This window comes from Cynoglossus semilaevis, chromosome 11 (assembly GCF_000523025.1).
Source record: "Cynoglossus semilaevis isolate Cse_v1.0 chromosome 11, Cse_v1.0, whole genome shotgun sequence".
NCBI classification, from domain to species: domain Eukaryota; kingdom Metazoa; phylum Chordata; class Actinopteri; order Pleuronectiformes; family Cynoglossidae; genus Cynoglossus; species Cynoglossus semilaevis.
This window is the reverse complement of record NC_024317.1, coordinates 9,015,280-9,032,514: the sequence shown is the minus strand read 5'-3', so window position 1 is coordinate 9,032,514 and position 17,235 is coordinate 9,015,280. Positions and strand designations below refer to the sequence as shown.

Genomic DNA, 17,235 nt, shown 5'->3' with positions numbered 1-17,235 from the left:
ATATATATATATATATATATATATATACACACACATATATATATATATATAAGACTGCTATGTCTGTACAGTTGACAATTGCATACAGTACAAATAAATGGTGGACGGTGTTACCTTCTCTTTGCTGCTGTGGAATGATGGGTGGAGGGTGGGGGAAGGCTTGGCTGATCTGGCCATATGCAGCTGGGTAGGCTGCTGAGACACACACATACACACACACGCAAGGATCAGATAACAGTCATGATTACACACACGCACTTGACTACATACAAACATTGTGATATATGCAGAGACGTAGCAGGCTATCGATCTGTTAGCCCGCAATACAGAATAGGAGTCTCGAACAATCACAGACACACACATACACACACACACACACACTTTTTGTGTTTAGTGAGCTCCCTTAGACATAATACATTCCCTAGCTCCCACCTTAAACAGTGTATGCCTAATCCTAATCCTTACTCTAACTCCAATCAGACCCTACTTGTAATCTTAACTCAAAGTAAATCTTGAACAGTCTCACTCAATGGGGACCTAGAAAATGTCCCCATAAAGACAAGCCATGGAAGAGTGTCTACACAGGTCAGGTATACGAGAACACTTATACACACATACACAGCCAAAATAATAAATCTAGTGAAACACTAAAAATTAAAATTGGTATATTTAAAACTTAGGACCAACAGTTCTGTTGCTTAATTCATCACTCTCTCGACACCCTTGCCCCCTCCCTCCCCTCACCCTCTCAATCTTTAATTCTGGTCAAGTGACAGACAGACCTGCATACTGCTGGACTCCGGTGTAAGCCTGCTGGAGAGGATCAGCTGCAGTGGGACTTTGAGCTGCTCCGACACAGAGTCAGGAGGAGAGGGAGGTAGAGGGTGAGGGAGTGGTTGTGTGTGTGTGTGTGGGTGGATGGATGGATGGAGGAGTGTGAGTGAGTGAACGAGTGTTTGGGATGTGGGTATGGCAGAGTGGGACGGACGGAGAATATAGATGGAAAGAGGGCAAAGAAGAAAGTAGGAGCAATACCAAATAAGGGTGAGGATGGAGGGGTGGGGGTGTGTGTGGAGGGAGAGGAGACAGATAGGTGAAAAGAAGAGGAAAACACAAGGTTAGAAAATACAGCGGCATCAACCTTCGTTTCCCACGAAGTGATAAAAGAAATTTCGAGCCTCTTTCAATTTGATGCGCCTCACAAAAAATTTAAAAACATGTTGTTAGGAGTACAATTAAAACTTTAAAGGACCTTACTTACACAATGTAAAACAACACTTAGTTTGACTGGCACCACAGAATTATACAAGTACCATAAAAGGAATCAACACACACTGAAAAAAACATCTTCCTGATAAAATAAATAGTTGTTACTAAATAATGAAAAACAAACACTTTCTAGGCTGAAAACACACAGAACTCACCCTGATGCTGTGCAACACTTATCTATTGGTTCACAGTACATTCACACTAAACAAACTTCACATGCACTAAACTCTTTCTCTCTCGCACACACATACCAGTAACTCCATCACAAAAAACACAGAACTACAAAACACTGAGTTCAAATACCTCAAAAGCTCAACTAACCAAGGAAGTATGTGCTCAAATCAAAGCTCTGTGAAATTGTAAACGTATTATGTTATGTTCAGAAATCGGTTTAAAGAATGTTGTTTATCATTCTCTGAAAACCTGTCTGGAATATTTACTCAAGACAATTTGTGACTGTGTAGACAGGTTGTAAATTATCTGGCTAATAGCTTGTCATCAACCTCACAGTTTTACATATGAAAGCACAGTGTGTGTGTGTGTCTGTGCTGGTAAAGCTTCACATGTGGGGACACACTTGTACTTATGGGGACATTTGCAGGTTTAGCCTGGAGTTAGGATTAGAATTGAAGTCACATTTATGTTACGCTAAGGATCACGAAAAGGTGTATATTTGGAGTAGAGGTTACGTGAAGTGGCCGGGTAATGCATTATATCTATGTGAAGTACTTACAAAACAAAACACGACAAAAAAAAAAAAAAAAATAGAGAGCTTCTAGCAGCATCAGTATTGGAAAACCAATTTCAGAAAAGTTATATCTAATCCTAAAATAAAAAAAAAATTAAAATATTTTTTATATTTTCTTATATAGAACTGACCAAGAGACAGCAAAAACATGTTTTTGATTCAAAGAATCCTGACATTATATTCTTTTTTCCTTTTCCTCCTTTGTCTGATAAATGATGGTTTAAAGGCAGTAACAAATTATTAGGTTTGTGTGGCTTTAAAATTGAACTTCAACCTGTTCATTTTCAGCTCATTTCAACAGTAATGAAACAGCGTCAGAATGACCTACATCATTTGGATCACTACCCTCATTTTTTTATCCTCTCAACTTTAAGCAGTTAGGAAAGACGCAGTGTACGTATATATTGAAAAGATGTTGGGAAATCAACTCGATATTACTACAGTAGTGTAGGTTATTGCTGTAAATGAATGTAACTGAAATGAATGCACCACAATCAGTGGTCACTAAAACATGTCAGGACATGTGTCTCACACAGCTTTGATAAGTTGTTTTATTATCGTCCTGTCAGGCTTTGAGTTACTTTTCTGTTTTTCCCCCATTTTTTTCCAAAACTGAGAGAATATTTGAAAAGAAGGAATTTTAGTCTTCAGAGGAGGTAAATCAGCAGTTGTGACCTGTTGTGAACCAAAACCAAAACTAAAATTAATTCTACATTGGAATACTGCCACAGACGTGTTGAGAATTAACTGAAAGAAATTCCACTTTTACTTGCATAAATAAACCATGACTTTTTCATTTGTTTGAAACATTTGTCAGATACTGTATCAGATGGTGTCGCCTTAACTTTAAAACCAATAGCTTAAATGTATTCAACACACTAACATCACTGAATGATTAGGTCACGTCAAGTGCCTTGTGTTATTAAGGACATTCTGTAGGTTTTGTGAATGAGACCTTTGGTAGGTTCGACTTATGCTGATGCAGCCTGCATTTTTGATTGGACTGGGATCTGGGGGGGGTTTGAAGCCCATGTAAACAGCTCGGGCTCTTTGTGATATGTTTAATGACCTCATTCAGATCTGGTGTTAACATCAGTCCAGACTGATTCAGTCGCTAGTGAACACAGCAGGTATGAGTGTGTGTGAATGTTGTGAATGTTATTTTACAAATCAAAGATCTTATTTGAGCACATAGAGAAGAGGTTCTGGAGTATGGAACATATTGGGAGGCATGAGGGAAGAAGTGTGAGGGATAGTGTAGTCTGGGGAGGGGGGAGAATTCTACCTTCAGAGAGAGAAGAGAGGAAGCAGCCACCCTGAACCCCAAAACAACTTCGCGGAGCCACGCCCAAGCTGTTTTTCTCAGAGTCCTCCCTAAAAACCACCTCCTGCAATACTGGGGAGACAAGAGTGTAAAAAGGGATTTTTTTTCACCTCTTCACAAACAAAACCATTGAGGAACCAGTGCACACCTTTGCCAAATATCTCATCTTATCAACATGCTCCATGACTGGACTGTATCTATACTTCCTCGGAAATAAAAAAAACATCTCAATCCTGCCTTTAATTTTCACGAACCCACTGCTAGACATTTGTAATGTAGATTTAAAAGAAAAAACACATTAATCAACTTTTTCATAATCCTTTCATTTATACCATTAAATTCATCAGGCTTACCAGGGTAATGGTGTATCCCGTTGGTAAAGACAGCTTCTGCAGGGGGCTGCCCATTTGCCTGGGGCGGTGGCATGCCAGTAAAACCATTTACACTAATGGGGGAGGGAATGCTGGTCACTGTTGGGGCGCTGATGCCTGGGGGAGTACTACCACCTGCAGCCATTGACAAAAAAACAGACAGAACATGCAGCATTACAATGTTTTTCACCCAAGAAATTGTGGAAAAGTTTTTACTTCGACTCATATCTAGTTACGACAGAGGAGCTGCTTCAGTGACCTGGTGAAGACACTAAAGGTCAGGGGAGGTTTCCTGCCCTGCTGGGGGCGTCACTGTGATGCTCCAGATATTAGATGTGAATCAAGACAGGCAGCCAGGCATTGTTGATGATGTCGATTGGCCAAAAATTACACATTTGTCTGCGATGATTGGTTGTTATAACACCAGTGTATTGTTCTCATTTGCACCGCATCAAAACATCTTGGAATATTTCAAGTGTAATTTCTTCATGCCAGTATCAATTCACTACTGCGTGTTCCTACTTAGCCCATTTTCTAATGGCACACAGTTTACATCAGAATTAAGTGCTATGTAAAAGGGGGCTCGTATTTGATGCACATGCACATACTGTTACTGCGTTATGGAGATGCAGTTGACATTTAAAGAGTTTCACTATTGCCTGAGTGTGGAAAGAATATTAATTTGATTCTAAAATTGATTTTTTACACTCCTGGGGCAACACTCACTGTTCTTTCTCTTCATTTTTCTTACACAAATCATAAAGGCTTAGTTGTATTGAATGACAACAGCAAAATATTTTGGACAAAACTGAGGCTTTTTACTGCTAATTTACAGCATTATCACAAGCTATACAGTACATGCACTTGACACATTATTGCACATTTAGTTTGCAAAATATTTCCTCGTGGTAATGAAGGAATTAAGTGTATTTTAATTAGGATGGTTGAATAAAGCCTTTCGTTTTGGTCCTAGTGGAATATTTCAAATTTGAAAAGGACCCTTTTTTTATATTACTTTATATTATGACTGAATTTACAAAGATGAAAACACAGTGGGAATGTTTGTGTTCGTAATAAAACACAGTATGGTTCTTTAAACTTTGATATTTCACTTGTTTTACCCGATGTAGGGGTCAGTGGTGCTCCTGGGAGACCATTGATGGTTGCCATGTGCTGCATCTGGGCAGCAGCAAAGGCTGCCATTGGACTAAGGTAGCCTCCCTGGCCAACAGATGCCATTAACGCTGCCTGCTGCTGCACCTGTGCAGTGAAAAGAGGAAAAAAAAATTTAAAAAGGGGAGTACAGAATAACAAAAGTGGTTTTGAGAAAGAAGTTACATGAAGACATTATTAACTGACCAAGAAAGCAAAGATACAGATACAGAATATTTATTTAGTAGTAGAAAAATAATTTAAAGTTCCATCTTGTTTCAAACTAATATTAAGACATTTTAAATCTGGGAATCCAAGTTTAGGAGGAAAATCATTTTAGGGGGACCATTAAAGCCATTGACTGAGATTCTGTGGATAATTAGAAGCTTTTAAGGATATCTTGCCTGAGCATAGGCTCCGTAGGCTCCAAACTGCAGGGCCATGGGGTTGAAAATGCCCATCTGACCAGCCATCTGCTGCATGCGGCGAATAGTACGCTCCTTATCCGTGTCAGCGAACTTTACCACGAGACTGGAGGAGGCGCCCTGTGAACACACACATCCCCCCAGCCACACACACAGAGACAGACCAGGCAGCATGTTAGTGTGTACTGACAGACCTGAGACACAGGCTCGTTTCTGCTCCTGCACAAATCCTCTGCTCTATATATTTCACCAAAGCAACAGCCTTTCAGCAATTGGTTCCCATTACAATGAAATACCTAGGAAGTCTCGTATATACAGGGACAATTTTTTTCATGGGGATTAATAAGGTATAACTTTACTTTAAGAAGGTAATTAAGTGCTATGTGACTCATCTCTCTGTGTGACTCACCTCTCGCACATAAATCTACAGGCTCACACACACAGTTAGGGTGTACTCACAGGCATTGTCTGGCTGCCGTGTAGTGCACTGATGGCTGCCTGAGCTTCAGCATGAGAGGAATATTTTACAAATGCACAACCTGGAGAGAGGGGAAGCAGAAAATGAAGAGGAGGAAGCAAATAAGTGAATGAAAGTGAATGAAAACTCACTGGGAGGAAAAAGTTTGTCGAAAAATATAACAATCACAGAAAATCACTGTAGCAGTAACAAGATACAAACTGAAAAAGTTCTTGCTCTGTGCTTTTCCTCTGTGACACTGGTTGTGATCTAGGGATTGGCCCCAAAATGTCACAGCACTCTGCTGTGGCTTACTATTGACAACCCTGTTGATGAATTCAAATGATCAACTTCCAAGTAATTATTGAGCTAAAGCCCACTTAGCCACGTAAGCTGTCGGATGAGGACATGTTAATTGAGTACACGGACACATCAGAATGATCAAGCTCACTGTAATCGTTAGGCTTAGTTATCATCAGCCTTTATTGACTGCCTGCTAAGACCAATGATGAACTTTAGGCAATGGACTCGTCGAGCACTCCCGTAGATTCTGAACTGACATTTTTCTGGCAAGCTTAAAGGGGGTTGATTTTTTTCTTATCAGATGTAGTTGACTTGTCAGGTTAATTGGGTTCAACTTTGTATATATATAGTAACTGTGACGGCTATGCAAATGTTTCTAAGTCTTTTACTGCTTTCCAAATGTACAGCATGTACCTTTTCTGTTTTATGTCTAATGGCCATGTTGATTGCGTAATGTCCGCCTGCTCTAAACGCACCTTTGCTGTTACCGTCGGGTCCTCTGAGGATTGTGCATTCCTCAATGTTGCCGAAGGACTCAAACAGTCGTCGCACATCGTCTTCTGACTGTTGTTTGTTGAGCATGCCCACAAACAGCTTTCTGTCTTCTAAATGGAAAACAGACAGGCCATGATCAGAGGAGTGTATTACAGGATATTACAGTATAATAAAGGATATATTATGGCTGAATATTCACTGACATTAAATTAAATGTCAAAAGGTGAAAAACCCTAAGCAGCTCAAATGTGGGCGTCGGAAGTGGCTACAAAAAAGGCTTCTATAGTCCCTTTGAGGTCAAACATCTTTAACAAACCTAAGCCAGTCGGTTCCCTCGTGTGCTAACTTATGTATTTTCTATTGTTTGTAGGTTGTTACATGCAGTATCTTTTTATCAGTTCCTATCCTGAGGAAACATGTCTGACGCAGTATGCCTTGTCTGAGTTGGTCGCAGTATTTGTTACATTCTACTAACACAGTAAATGTATTTCCCCATAGTTCATAAAGATACAAAACCATTACTTTGTGGATTGTTTTGCTAAAATGTAACATGTCAGCATGTTAGTACACTTGTTCTACCTTTGAGCTCCAAACAAGATACTTTGTTACTTTGACTGGAATTCAGTTGGCCTAGGATCTGTTTTTACACTACAGCAGCAATATATGGGAGTGTTGTTCTAATCAGGCGTCGCTAACTGCAACATGTTAGTTTCGTAGTGAACTTATAGCTATGGAGTGGTGCCTGTCATAGAAATGTATCAGACAACACTGACGTGGCTGGGCTCAGGTCAAGGCATAATTAAAATTTAATTGAACTGTAAGATAAGATCCACAATATGTCCAGAGGGGTTTATTTAGATAGTGCAACACACTTACTGATGCAATTATTGTTATAATGAAATGTGCAGGACAGACAGGATACCATGCCTGTTGCACATTAATGAGGCTAAAGGAGGTAAAAAAAAAAAAAGAAAAAAGATAGCTACGAAACAGGAAACAAGTTCACAGAGCTAGATTTAGTAGAAATACGTCAACAATTTTTGAAGATGCACATCTGTGACAAGGGATGCTTGGAGTATTTGACATGACTACTGAGTATGTATGAGTACTTCATTTTTTGGATACACGTGACCATACTCAATCTTAACGACGGGACGGGTTAGTATAGCAGCTACTGCTGTCAATATTCACCGCCATCTTTGATTGCAGAAAATGGTAGAACAACGGTTGGCAATGCAGGCAAAGACGAGGAGGCACACCTCTGGCCTCATACTGAAAACATGTTCAGTGCGGAACAGCAGTTAGGTGTCTTTTGTGTCTCCCAAAGCAAACATATTATATATAACCAGATATTTCAGCATTCAAAAACTTAACGTCCAACCTGAGGAAATATGTTGCTGTAAGTTTGAATTAAAATCATTTGTTTGTTTTGTTTTTTTTTCTCTTTTATGTATTATTTCATTGATTTACCTAAAGATTATTTTAAGGTATTTAATTAATTTGTTTTATTTAATTATTTTATTGATAGAATAAACTCTCTTCTCTGTAATTTTGTCCAACTGCTTTAATGCTCATTAAAAAAAATCAGATCTTACTCAACAGTTACTCAGTACTTGAGTACTTTTTTCACCAAGTACTTTTTTACTCAAGTAATTATTTGGATGATTACTTTTTACTTCTACTTGAGTAATGTTATTCTGAAGTAACAGTACTTTTACTTGAGTACAATTTTTGGAGAGATAGATAGATAGATGCTTTTTGTTATCCAGGCAAATGTTTTTGTGGATTTCATTCAGATTTATGAAAAAAAGTTTTGGCTTAAAGAAAATATCAGCAGACCTGAGTTCAGCATTAGTTCATTAGTGTGACAGTGTGACAGTGTGACAGTGTGACAAGGTCATCGAACAAGTGTTTGAGGGGAACTGCAGGGCAGATGGTGAAAGCGTGTTATTGCACAACAGCAGCAGATGTGTCAGTGTGCAGGGCCGTCTGTTTTTACGTTACACAGATTCTTAGCTTTGTGGAAATGGATGTATATGTTGGGAAATTAATGAGCCTCAGTGCAATTGCCTTTGAACGCGCTCTGCAGCTTAACAAGTGTATAGGTATGAGTAAATACGTGTGTACGTGCACACCGAGGTTCTGTTTCTCACTGTCTGTGCGTGACAGGGTGTCCTTGCCGAGTCAACAAGACTAATCTGCGCTCTGGCCTTGCATGGGTGGTGGGGGGTGTTTACGAGAGTGGAGCACACATCATGGGTTGAGGACACACACACACACAAGCACATACAACCTTCCCACCCCCCATCTCGATTTTATTATCACACACACGTACACATTAATGGTACACACCTCATTGGCCGGAGTCGACAGTTCCCAAGAGAGGGCACTAATAAAGATTACATCTTTCTTGGGGAAAGAAGATGCAGACACACACGCTCACACACACAAATACACACAGGTACTGTGGAGAGCAAATCAATATACACTAGTCCTAACAATAATGTAAAGCTCTCTCTCTCACCCAGAGACAACATTTGACACTGACTCGTCCTTATTTTCCTATAAGATATAGAGGGCCTGCTGTTGTCATGGATCATACACAATTCTAATTTTATTTTAACATCTTAACATCTTTAACATCAAGCACTCTGAACTGAAGTAATCATTCGGATTATTCTGTCATGACTTTATAAAATGCACTTTCATTTTCAGCATTTCCGAGAAATAGTGCTGTGTACTTGTGCTTTACTACACTACCCCGCGTAACGATATGAACAAAAATGAAGACATAAAATGCAATGGTTTAAATGAAGCTATAAGCAGCATGTATTTGAAGGCCCATGTAGCATTTTAACCTGTAGTAATTCACCTACTGAAACTTGTAATTATTATAACAATGTCAGTATCTTTCATTGTTACCACAGCTGTTTTTAATCCAGAAAATGTGGAATTTAACTTGTGTTTTTCTTTACATTACAAAAAGCATTTAAATTTGTAAAGTAAAGTGTATGTCCGCATTCTCAGGTACTCCCTAAAAGACCTGTCCACCTGTCCCGTACTTAGTATTTCATATTTGAACAAAAAACGAAGAAGATCAAAACAAGTGAAAGTGTATTATTCATAATTCTTTGTTCATTTTCATGGTGCACTTTGACAATAAATTGTATGTGTGCAGAGCTGCTGATGTAATGTGACTTCAAATCTCTCTTCATATACTCCAGAGTGTATTTTTATGCTATTTATTTCTACTTCCTGATCTAGATTTATTTCTTCTAATGGACTTGTGGATGTGGATTATATTTACTGTTTACTGAGGGATTTTATCTTACTTTATTTATTGTATAGTTTTACCTTGTAATGCACTCATTTGAGTGTTTCTCAGAAGTGTTTCTTGTAAGTGCTTGGAACTCACTGAGGCGAAGGTGAATCAACTATGTTGACATAGCAGTAAAGCATTAAATCCTTAAAAAGTCTTGAGATATACTTCCCATGTCAGATCTTACTTTGGGGATTAAGCTGACACTTGTGAAAGCATAATAACATAAACAAAACAATATATTTCGAGAAAGAGTTGAGAAAACAATTGATGATGCTCACGAAGCGGGTGAAGTGCATGACAAGTTAAAAAAATGTTCGACCGGGTGTCAAAAACAAGAATGAATTATTATCAAGAAACCTTGGAAGTACCACAAGGTATAGAACAATGAACTATTAAAACTCTTGTCAATAAGCTAATGAGATAGCTATATGCATGTATATAGTCAAATTACTTGATAATAATTAAAGCCAGTCCATTTAAGAATTAAATTGTAAATAAAAATACTGCGAGGATGTAGACAAAGACAAAAGTGAAAGCCACACTGAAGGCTGCTGATGATAGAACGGAGGAAAAGTTGCGGTCTTATAATTAATTGGCTCAGTATGAGGGGTGAGGGGGGGGGATTTAAAAGTACTTGAAAACTAACAAATTTGAGGGGATAATAATTTGGTGCCTTTTACTTTTTAGCACAGAACCCCTGAAGCTAAATACATTTTAGCATTTTGAAATACTGTTTACTACGTCGCTAACATTAATGCTTACTTTGCCAATGGTAGCTACTAGCTAATATTAACAACCCCAAAGCTCAACCCTTCTAATCTCAGCCTTTAAGGTCAAGTCTTTAAGGTCTATGGTTGTTAATAATGTGATTTGACAGGAATGTATTTTTTTTAATATATAACTATTTTTTATAATAACTTTCATTAATACAACCTCCTCCACAAGCAGTAGCATTTTCCCTTTTTCGGATAAACCACACCCATCAAATTAACCAATCACACAAAACTCCCCATATTACTTCAGGTTTAAAGTTACATTACAGAAGAAAAAAGCCCAAATTTACCCATAATAAGCCGACCAGGCAACTGCAAGAGTAGAGGACTTACACATTAGCCAACAGCATTTCACAGTTAATACTCAAATACTTTTAAATGTTGGGCTATTACTTGTAATATTTTTCAGCAAATATTTATGCTTCTAAAATTTGATAGGCTCATTTTATCCTCTAGACTCGCAATTAGCCTGTGGTCTTAAAACCTGATATAATCAGATAGATGAAGACATCGGTAAGTAACAAGTAAAACTGGGTTGAGGAGAATAGACAGACATAATCAGAAAGAAGCACAGATGTACCGCATTGGCCTCACTTTGCTTTGTCGATCTCAGTGCTCGCCTCTGTTCCATGCCACACAATCAATCATACTCACAGCCCCACCAAACTATATGGAACAGCATGTCACACTTTTTTTTTCTTCTTTTTTTTTTTACCAACTTGCACCTTTCTTTCAGCCCTTGTGCTGCACCCGGCTTATCAACTCACAACTCCTTGCATGCTCTATTTCTTCTTTTTTCATCACTTTTTCACTCCTCCTGCATGAAGAATCATTCTGCTGCCAATTATATTAAAAACTGCAAAGTTTGAAAGACTTCAGCCAAAACCGTTTAAACGACATCAATCTTCTTTTGTACAGTGCATTGATTGGTGTCAGGAGCGGGTCACTACCAATCCAGACTTTGTGAAAAAACAGCTTTAAGATGTCTTGTCTGTCACTACAGAGTCAAATAAACAGAAAATACCTCGCAAGACGGACAGGCTACCTCACTGTTGTTCACACTGACCTGTCATTTAGAGTCATTTACATGGTGTGACTTCAACATTAGTCAAATAGGATTTCAGGGTATTAAGGTGCTAAAGTGAAACCTGCATGACAACACAACCAAACATGTGCTTCTTTGTGTGTTTCTCTGTGTGTTTGGTTGAATGTATATTCATCAACCAGCTCCACGGTGGAGGCTGTGCCAGCCATCTGAGCTGCTTAACATGTTCTGTATAGGGCCAGGCTGCACTGTCAGCCTGCATTGACACACAGAGCATTGTGTTATAGGACAGATAATGGTTAGGCTGACATATGCAGGCAGCAAACATGCAGGTCCGGAGGAAGGGAAAGAAATTAAAGTAGAGAGAAAAACAAGACAGAAAGGTTACATACCTCCTCGGCTCTCACTGTCTGCTGGCTTAACCTGGATTGGTCTGTTCATCTGTGACAGAGATAGAAAGAGGAGCAAATAGAGTATAACCAAAGAGATAGAGAAAGAGAAAGAGAGAGAGAGAGAGAGAGAGAGAGAGAGAGAGAATATTACTATTAACTACTCATTTAATAACACACACACACTCCCTATTCTTTTTTTAGGGTTTTCTTCACTAAATTGAGGGTAGACTGGAATAAAAATAAAATCCCCCAAACTGTAGCAGGATTGCCATTGGGGAAAGACGGTTGGTTGGGAATATGGGTTGGAAAAAATTATTTGATCTGAGATGAAAGGAGTGAGGAGGAGGGTTGTAGAGGGGTATGAGCAGAAGGATGAGGAAAACGATAGAGGGATGGTGGAGAGGTAACTGTGTGTTAGCTAAGCTTCAGGGACTGTGTATCATCTCTGTGGCTGCTTCTGGATGCTATCATGATTCATGATGTGGTTTATGTGGATAAGATATATTGCTGTGGATACACACACACAAACACACACATGCAGAGTTGTGTGAGCGTTAAAACTCCTGAGCTGTGCTGCAAAATTTTCTTGCACAAACTTCTCTCTGCCTCACACACAAAAGCCGAACGTACCATACACACACCCACACACACCCACGCACACACACACACAGTCCGTCTCTGCCCACGCGTGTCCGTCCAGGCCCTGCTTTCATTTCAGCCCTACGTGTCAAAGCTCTTCACTCTGCTAAATGTTTGCCGCCAATCAATTTTTAATAATGCCAATCGCTATGCTACCAGGAGGAATGAAGCAGCAGGATGGATTAGTGTGTGTGTATGTGTGTGTGTGTAAGCAATATCGAAGAAGGTGAGCAAAAAGGGAGTATGAAAAGGTCAAGGTTGTGTGCGATGCAACGTCATTGTTTTGCTAAATGTCATTAAATCATTTATTTTGCATTTGCTGATACAGTCACTGTCCTAATAAATGTTGGTGCTTTAGATGACGCACCAAAACCAGAAACCCCGGAGCACGAGGGGCACACTGTCGCCATACAAACACAATTAATGCCTGGACCTTCACCCTCCTCTGGAGCATTTCTGCAGCTAATATTAAATCTCATAATTCTCCGTAATGCTTAGTTAAAAAGGAGTTACCCATTCCACCCTCTCCCTCGTCTCCTCCTTTCCTTGGACAGCCAAGAGAACCCTACTAATGTTTTTAATGTGCTGTGATGCATTATTTATCAGACCGGCTGTTGATATGGAAAAAAGATGAGAGAGGATGAAGAAAATGGGCAATGGAAGAAAGGGAGTTAAAATGAGTAAAAAAAAAAAAAAAAAAACAGGGAGGGAAAGGGAGTAGAAGGGGTAAAAGAAGGATGTGAATAAAAATGTTTTAATTGGCAGGGGAATAAGTGGGGGGCAAAAGGAAGGTGAGAAAGAAGACAAACTAATTGGAAAAAGTTAAGAGAAATTGGTGGGTGCTGACTGAGGGGATAGGAATCTGCTATTAATAAAAGAATGAGAGGAGAAAAAAAGAGGAGAGAAGAGTGGAGGAATGAGAAAAAGAGGATGGAGGAGTGGGGGTGAGGACATAGATCAGAGTATGGGACAAGGTCAACCCAGTGCTCCCAGAGGGCCTATAAGCCTGCATACATATGAGCGCTTTTACCATGACCCATACAAATGGTGTGGCCTCAGTCTGACCTAATTGTGTTCTGCCTCAGCTGCTTTCATATGCAAGCGCTGGTCTCTGACTGACTTCTCTCTCAAAGGTGCTGTTTATCACGTTGCTTTTTGTTTTTTTGCACTTATATTCAAGGTACTGTAAAAATATTCGAGGCATGTGGAAAGCTACAGACGTATGTTTTTCTTTTTCAAAGTCTGTAAATAAACATAACACCATCCCATTCCCTATTAACGCTTAGAATAATATACAAATATACTGACATTTGTGCTATGCAGCCATAGCCTCACTTTTTGATTCCACATGAACTTATGCAAAATATTCCATCAGATATTTAGGTGGGATTCGAAAATAAACAAACATTAAAATAGACCTTCTTTTGCTCAAACATAAAAACAAGAAGAATCCTTTTCAATTAGCTCCGTATAAATTAAAATACGAAGCCGCCTTTTGGCCTCTGACTGTGTTTTATTACAAAGTATTTAAAAACAAGTTGTTTTTTTTTCTTCTGATTTTACTTCCAAATGCACAGAACCAAGTTTTAGGACACTGGCTCGCTTTGTACTGCCACATATTGAGTCAGTTTCTACATATATATATGTATGTATATATAAAATCTTGATTCTTGCTTATAGTTTTGAAATGACTTTGAAAATATCATTTATCATCATTTAATACCATTATGTTCCATTTGTCCGAGAAAGCTGCTTGCATTTTTTTTGAGCTCACGATCAGTAGTCTCCATTATCCCTGGCACATAAACTGCTCCACGGTCAGCTTTATCATCCTGCTCATAATAGGGGGAGTTAGCAGAAGCCCGATGGACAACTGATCCCCAAACAGTTGTTAAAAGCAGACGCTGACTAGCACTGATAGCTCCCGGAGGATGTCTGAGGTGGAAACAGCCAAAGCCAGATGGCAGCATTGAGCATCAGGAGAAGCAGCGCAACATGGAGACAAAACACCAAGCTCCCTTCAGCCTAATGCTAGTTTTAAACTATTAACACACTCCATGAGCAGACAAAATGTCACACATGGGCTGAAAAACAGACGCCATGCACCAACAGTGATTTTCATGCATATACTGTAGGTGCACATGTGGGCAAACACAGTTGATATGTAAATGGTTCTGTGTGTGTGTTTGTGTGTGTGTGTCGACATGAGTAAATTGGCTGATCTCCACAGCTACCCTGCTAATGCCTCATACACCGCACGGTTTTACTCTCGGCCTTGTAAATGCAATTATATCCAAGCACACACTTATTCACACCCCCCCCTCCCCTCATGCATGCACACACACACTTACAACCATATGTAAGCATGTACATACTGTTTATATACACACACATATATATCTACATATATGTGTGTGTGTTTGTGTGTATATGTGTTGACGTATATGGATTTTCCGAGGGGCTGTTGACTGATTAACATTTGAAGACAACGGTTTCACCAAAGTTTTGAAACTGACTCTTGACACGTTCTCTAAGTCGCTATGGAGAGCCACAGTAACGACTTAAATTCACCAGCTCTATGAAGCATAATTCAGAGTTATACTTTTCAAATTTTCTTCTCGACATGGCTCCATATAATTTTGCTCCATCATTTGGATTTGTCACAAACATCACACACACACACCTCTACTGTATATATCCACTGTTGTTTGTGTGTGTGTGTGTGTGTGTGTGTGTAGCACATGAAGTCTTGCTAGACTTCTCCCTTGATTATGTAACTAAATGACAGCGCTCTGCCTCAGTGCTGCCATAGATTCCCTGGTAACTAGAAGCCGAGGGAATTCATGGTCTGCATGCAGCCTGTGCCGTACCACGCTGGTGAGTCATTCTTCTGAATCAGTCTGGTACGGCTTGAATATCCAGCGGAGCCCATAAAATTAGCTCCAAATATTGCGGGACAATAGTTTGTGTTATTGGATTCGGCCCTGAAAACGGGACAAAATTGAAGTCCTTGAAGTGAGTTTTGCTGCTTACTGTATTGATTTAGCTGTGTACGAAGCACAAACACAGCATCACAGAAACAATGTTACAGTGACAGCTCTATGGGATTTTTTATCCACTGAATTTCAGTATAGTACCTTGTTATGTCAAATGTGCTTCAGGTTCATTTTATTACAACTGCTAGCTTCCAAAACAATACACATATAAACACACACACACACGGTGTGCAGTCACTCAGACTCATATCATTATCTGTGGGGAAAAAAAAAAAGCAGTCACTCAGGCTCATATCATTATCTGTGGGGGAAAAAAAAAAGAATATTGAAAGTGTGCACTAGGAAACAGACGAGGAGCTAGGGTTTTCTCATTTCCAACCTTGTCTAGCAGATGTGTTTTTCAGAGAAAGACAGGGGGAGAGGGAGAGAGGGAGAGAAAGAGGGGGAAGGGGGGAGTGGTGCAGGCTGGGTCATTTCATTATCACAGTGAGAAAGCACTCCGAGAAACTCTCTCAGGGAAGCCAGAAACGCTGCCTTCATAACGTCAACCTTCTACAGTTGTCAAAACTTGCTCTCTTTTGCATTCTGCAGCTGAAGGCCATTCTCTCCACCTTTATATCAGCTGCGTTTCGGTGTTTGTATTAGACACATATTTTAACCTAAATCATTAAAACTTATTATATACATTCTATACATTTAGTATAGAATAATATGGAAGTGGACACAGTTCATGAGACGCTGATTGGACTTGATTGTCCGTTCCTGTTTTGTTGTAATTTAATTAAAAAAAAATCCAAGTTGTTGACATCAACAGTTCCCAGACATCGTATTTAATTGCATTTTTAGAAACTGGACCAACTTTTTTGGTAGTGAGCTTTGCACTGTCTTTGTGCACATATTGTCCCTATGCATTTCCCCTTGTTATTACATAGAGTTTTCAAGGTATTCTTGTTCTCTGCAGAAGCAGTACCAGTGGGTACTGTATACTGTATGTGTGTAACCAAATGCCCAAATTCATGATGTCAAATGAATCACTAGCACTCGACCCAGATCTGCTTTCCAAAATATCTCAGCATGCAACACACAACACTTGTCCTGGGATGGAAGGATGCCAAAGGAAACATTAGCCAAACAAATATGGTTGTAACCCTGGGCTGCTTTTGGGAAACAGTTTTAAAAAACTAAACAAAAAACCCCAACTCGTTTACAGGATAATCTGCAATAATAATAAAAAAAAGTTAAGCAGATTTGTAATAGTAATATAGGTTGATACACAGTGGAAAATCCTCCCATATTCCAGGTTCCCTACAGCAAAATACATATTTATGTGATTTTGACATCTTGCAGCCTCCCTGAGTCTCAGAAGAAAAAAATTCAAAAGGGCAGCTCACACCCTTCCACCACTTTTACTATGCCACTGCAGACTGCGGAGAGCTGGGCTGTAATGTGACTAATGGACGTCGCCTTGTGTGAGGAGGAGAGTGTTCTCCCGGAGCACAAAATGTGCTCATTCAGGGTGAAACT

The 17,235-nt window shown here is 39.4% G+C and overlaps 1 protein-coding gene across 8 annotated transcripts in view; it reads right to left on the bottom strand.

Annotated features, from left to right (window-relative positions):
- celf4 (CUGBP, Elav-like family member 4) overlaps positions 1–17,235 on the bottom strand; it is a 74,910-nt gene that overhangs the window by 3,877 nt on the left and 53,798 nt on the right. For 2 of the 8 annotated variants that reach the window (XM_017036683.2, XM_008320417.3), the window contains exons 3-11: positions 12,077–12,125; positions 6,526–6,654; positions 5,749–5,828; positions 5,269–5,409; positions 4,834–4,972; positions 3,695–3,847; positions 3,303–3,413; positions 783–845; positions 115–195 (exon numbers count right to left, since the gene is read on the bottom strand). In XM_017036683.2, coding sequence (XP_016892172.1) covers positions 115–195; positions 783–845; positions 3,303–3,413; positions 3,695–3,847; positions 4,834–4,972; positions 5,269–5,409; positions 5,749–5,828; positions 6,526–6,654; positions 12,077–12,125 — 946 coding nt within the window. The remainder of the gene's footprint in view (positions 1–114; positions 196–782; positions 846–3,302; positions 3,414–3,694; positions 3,848–4,833; positions 4,973–5,268; positions 5,410–5,748; positions 5,829–6,525; positions 6,655–12,076; positions 12,126–17,235) is intronic. The other 6 variants (XM_017036686.2, XM_017036684.2, XM_008320418.3 and 3 more) reach the window with 5 other exon arrangements.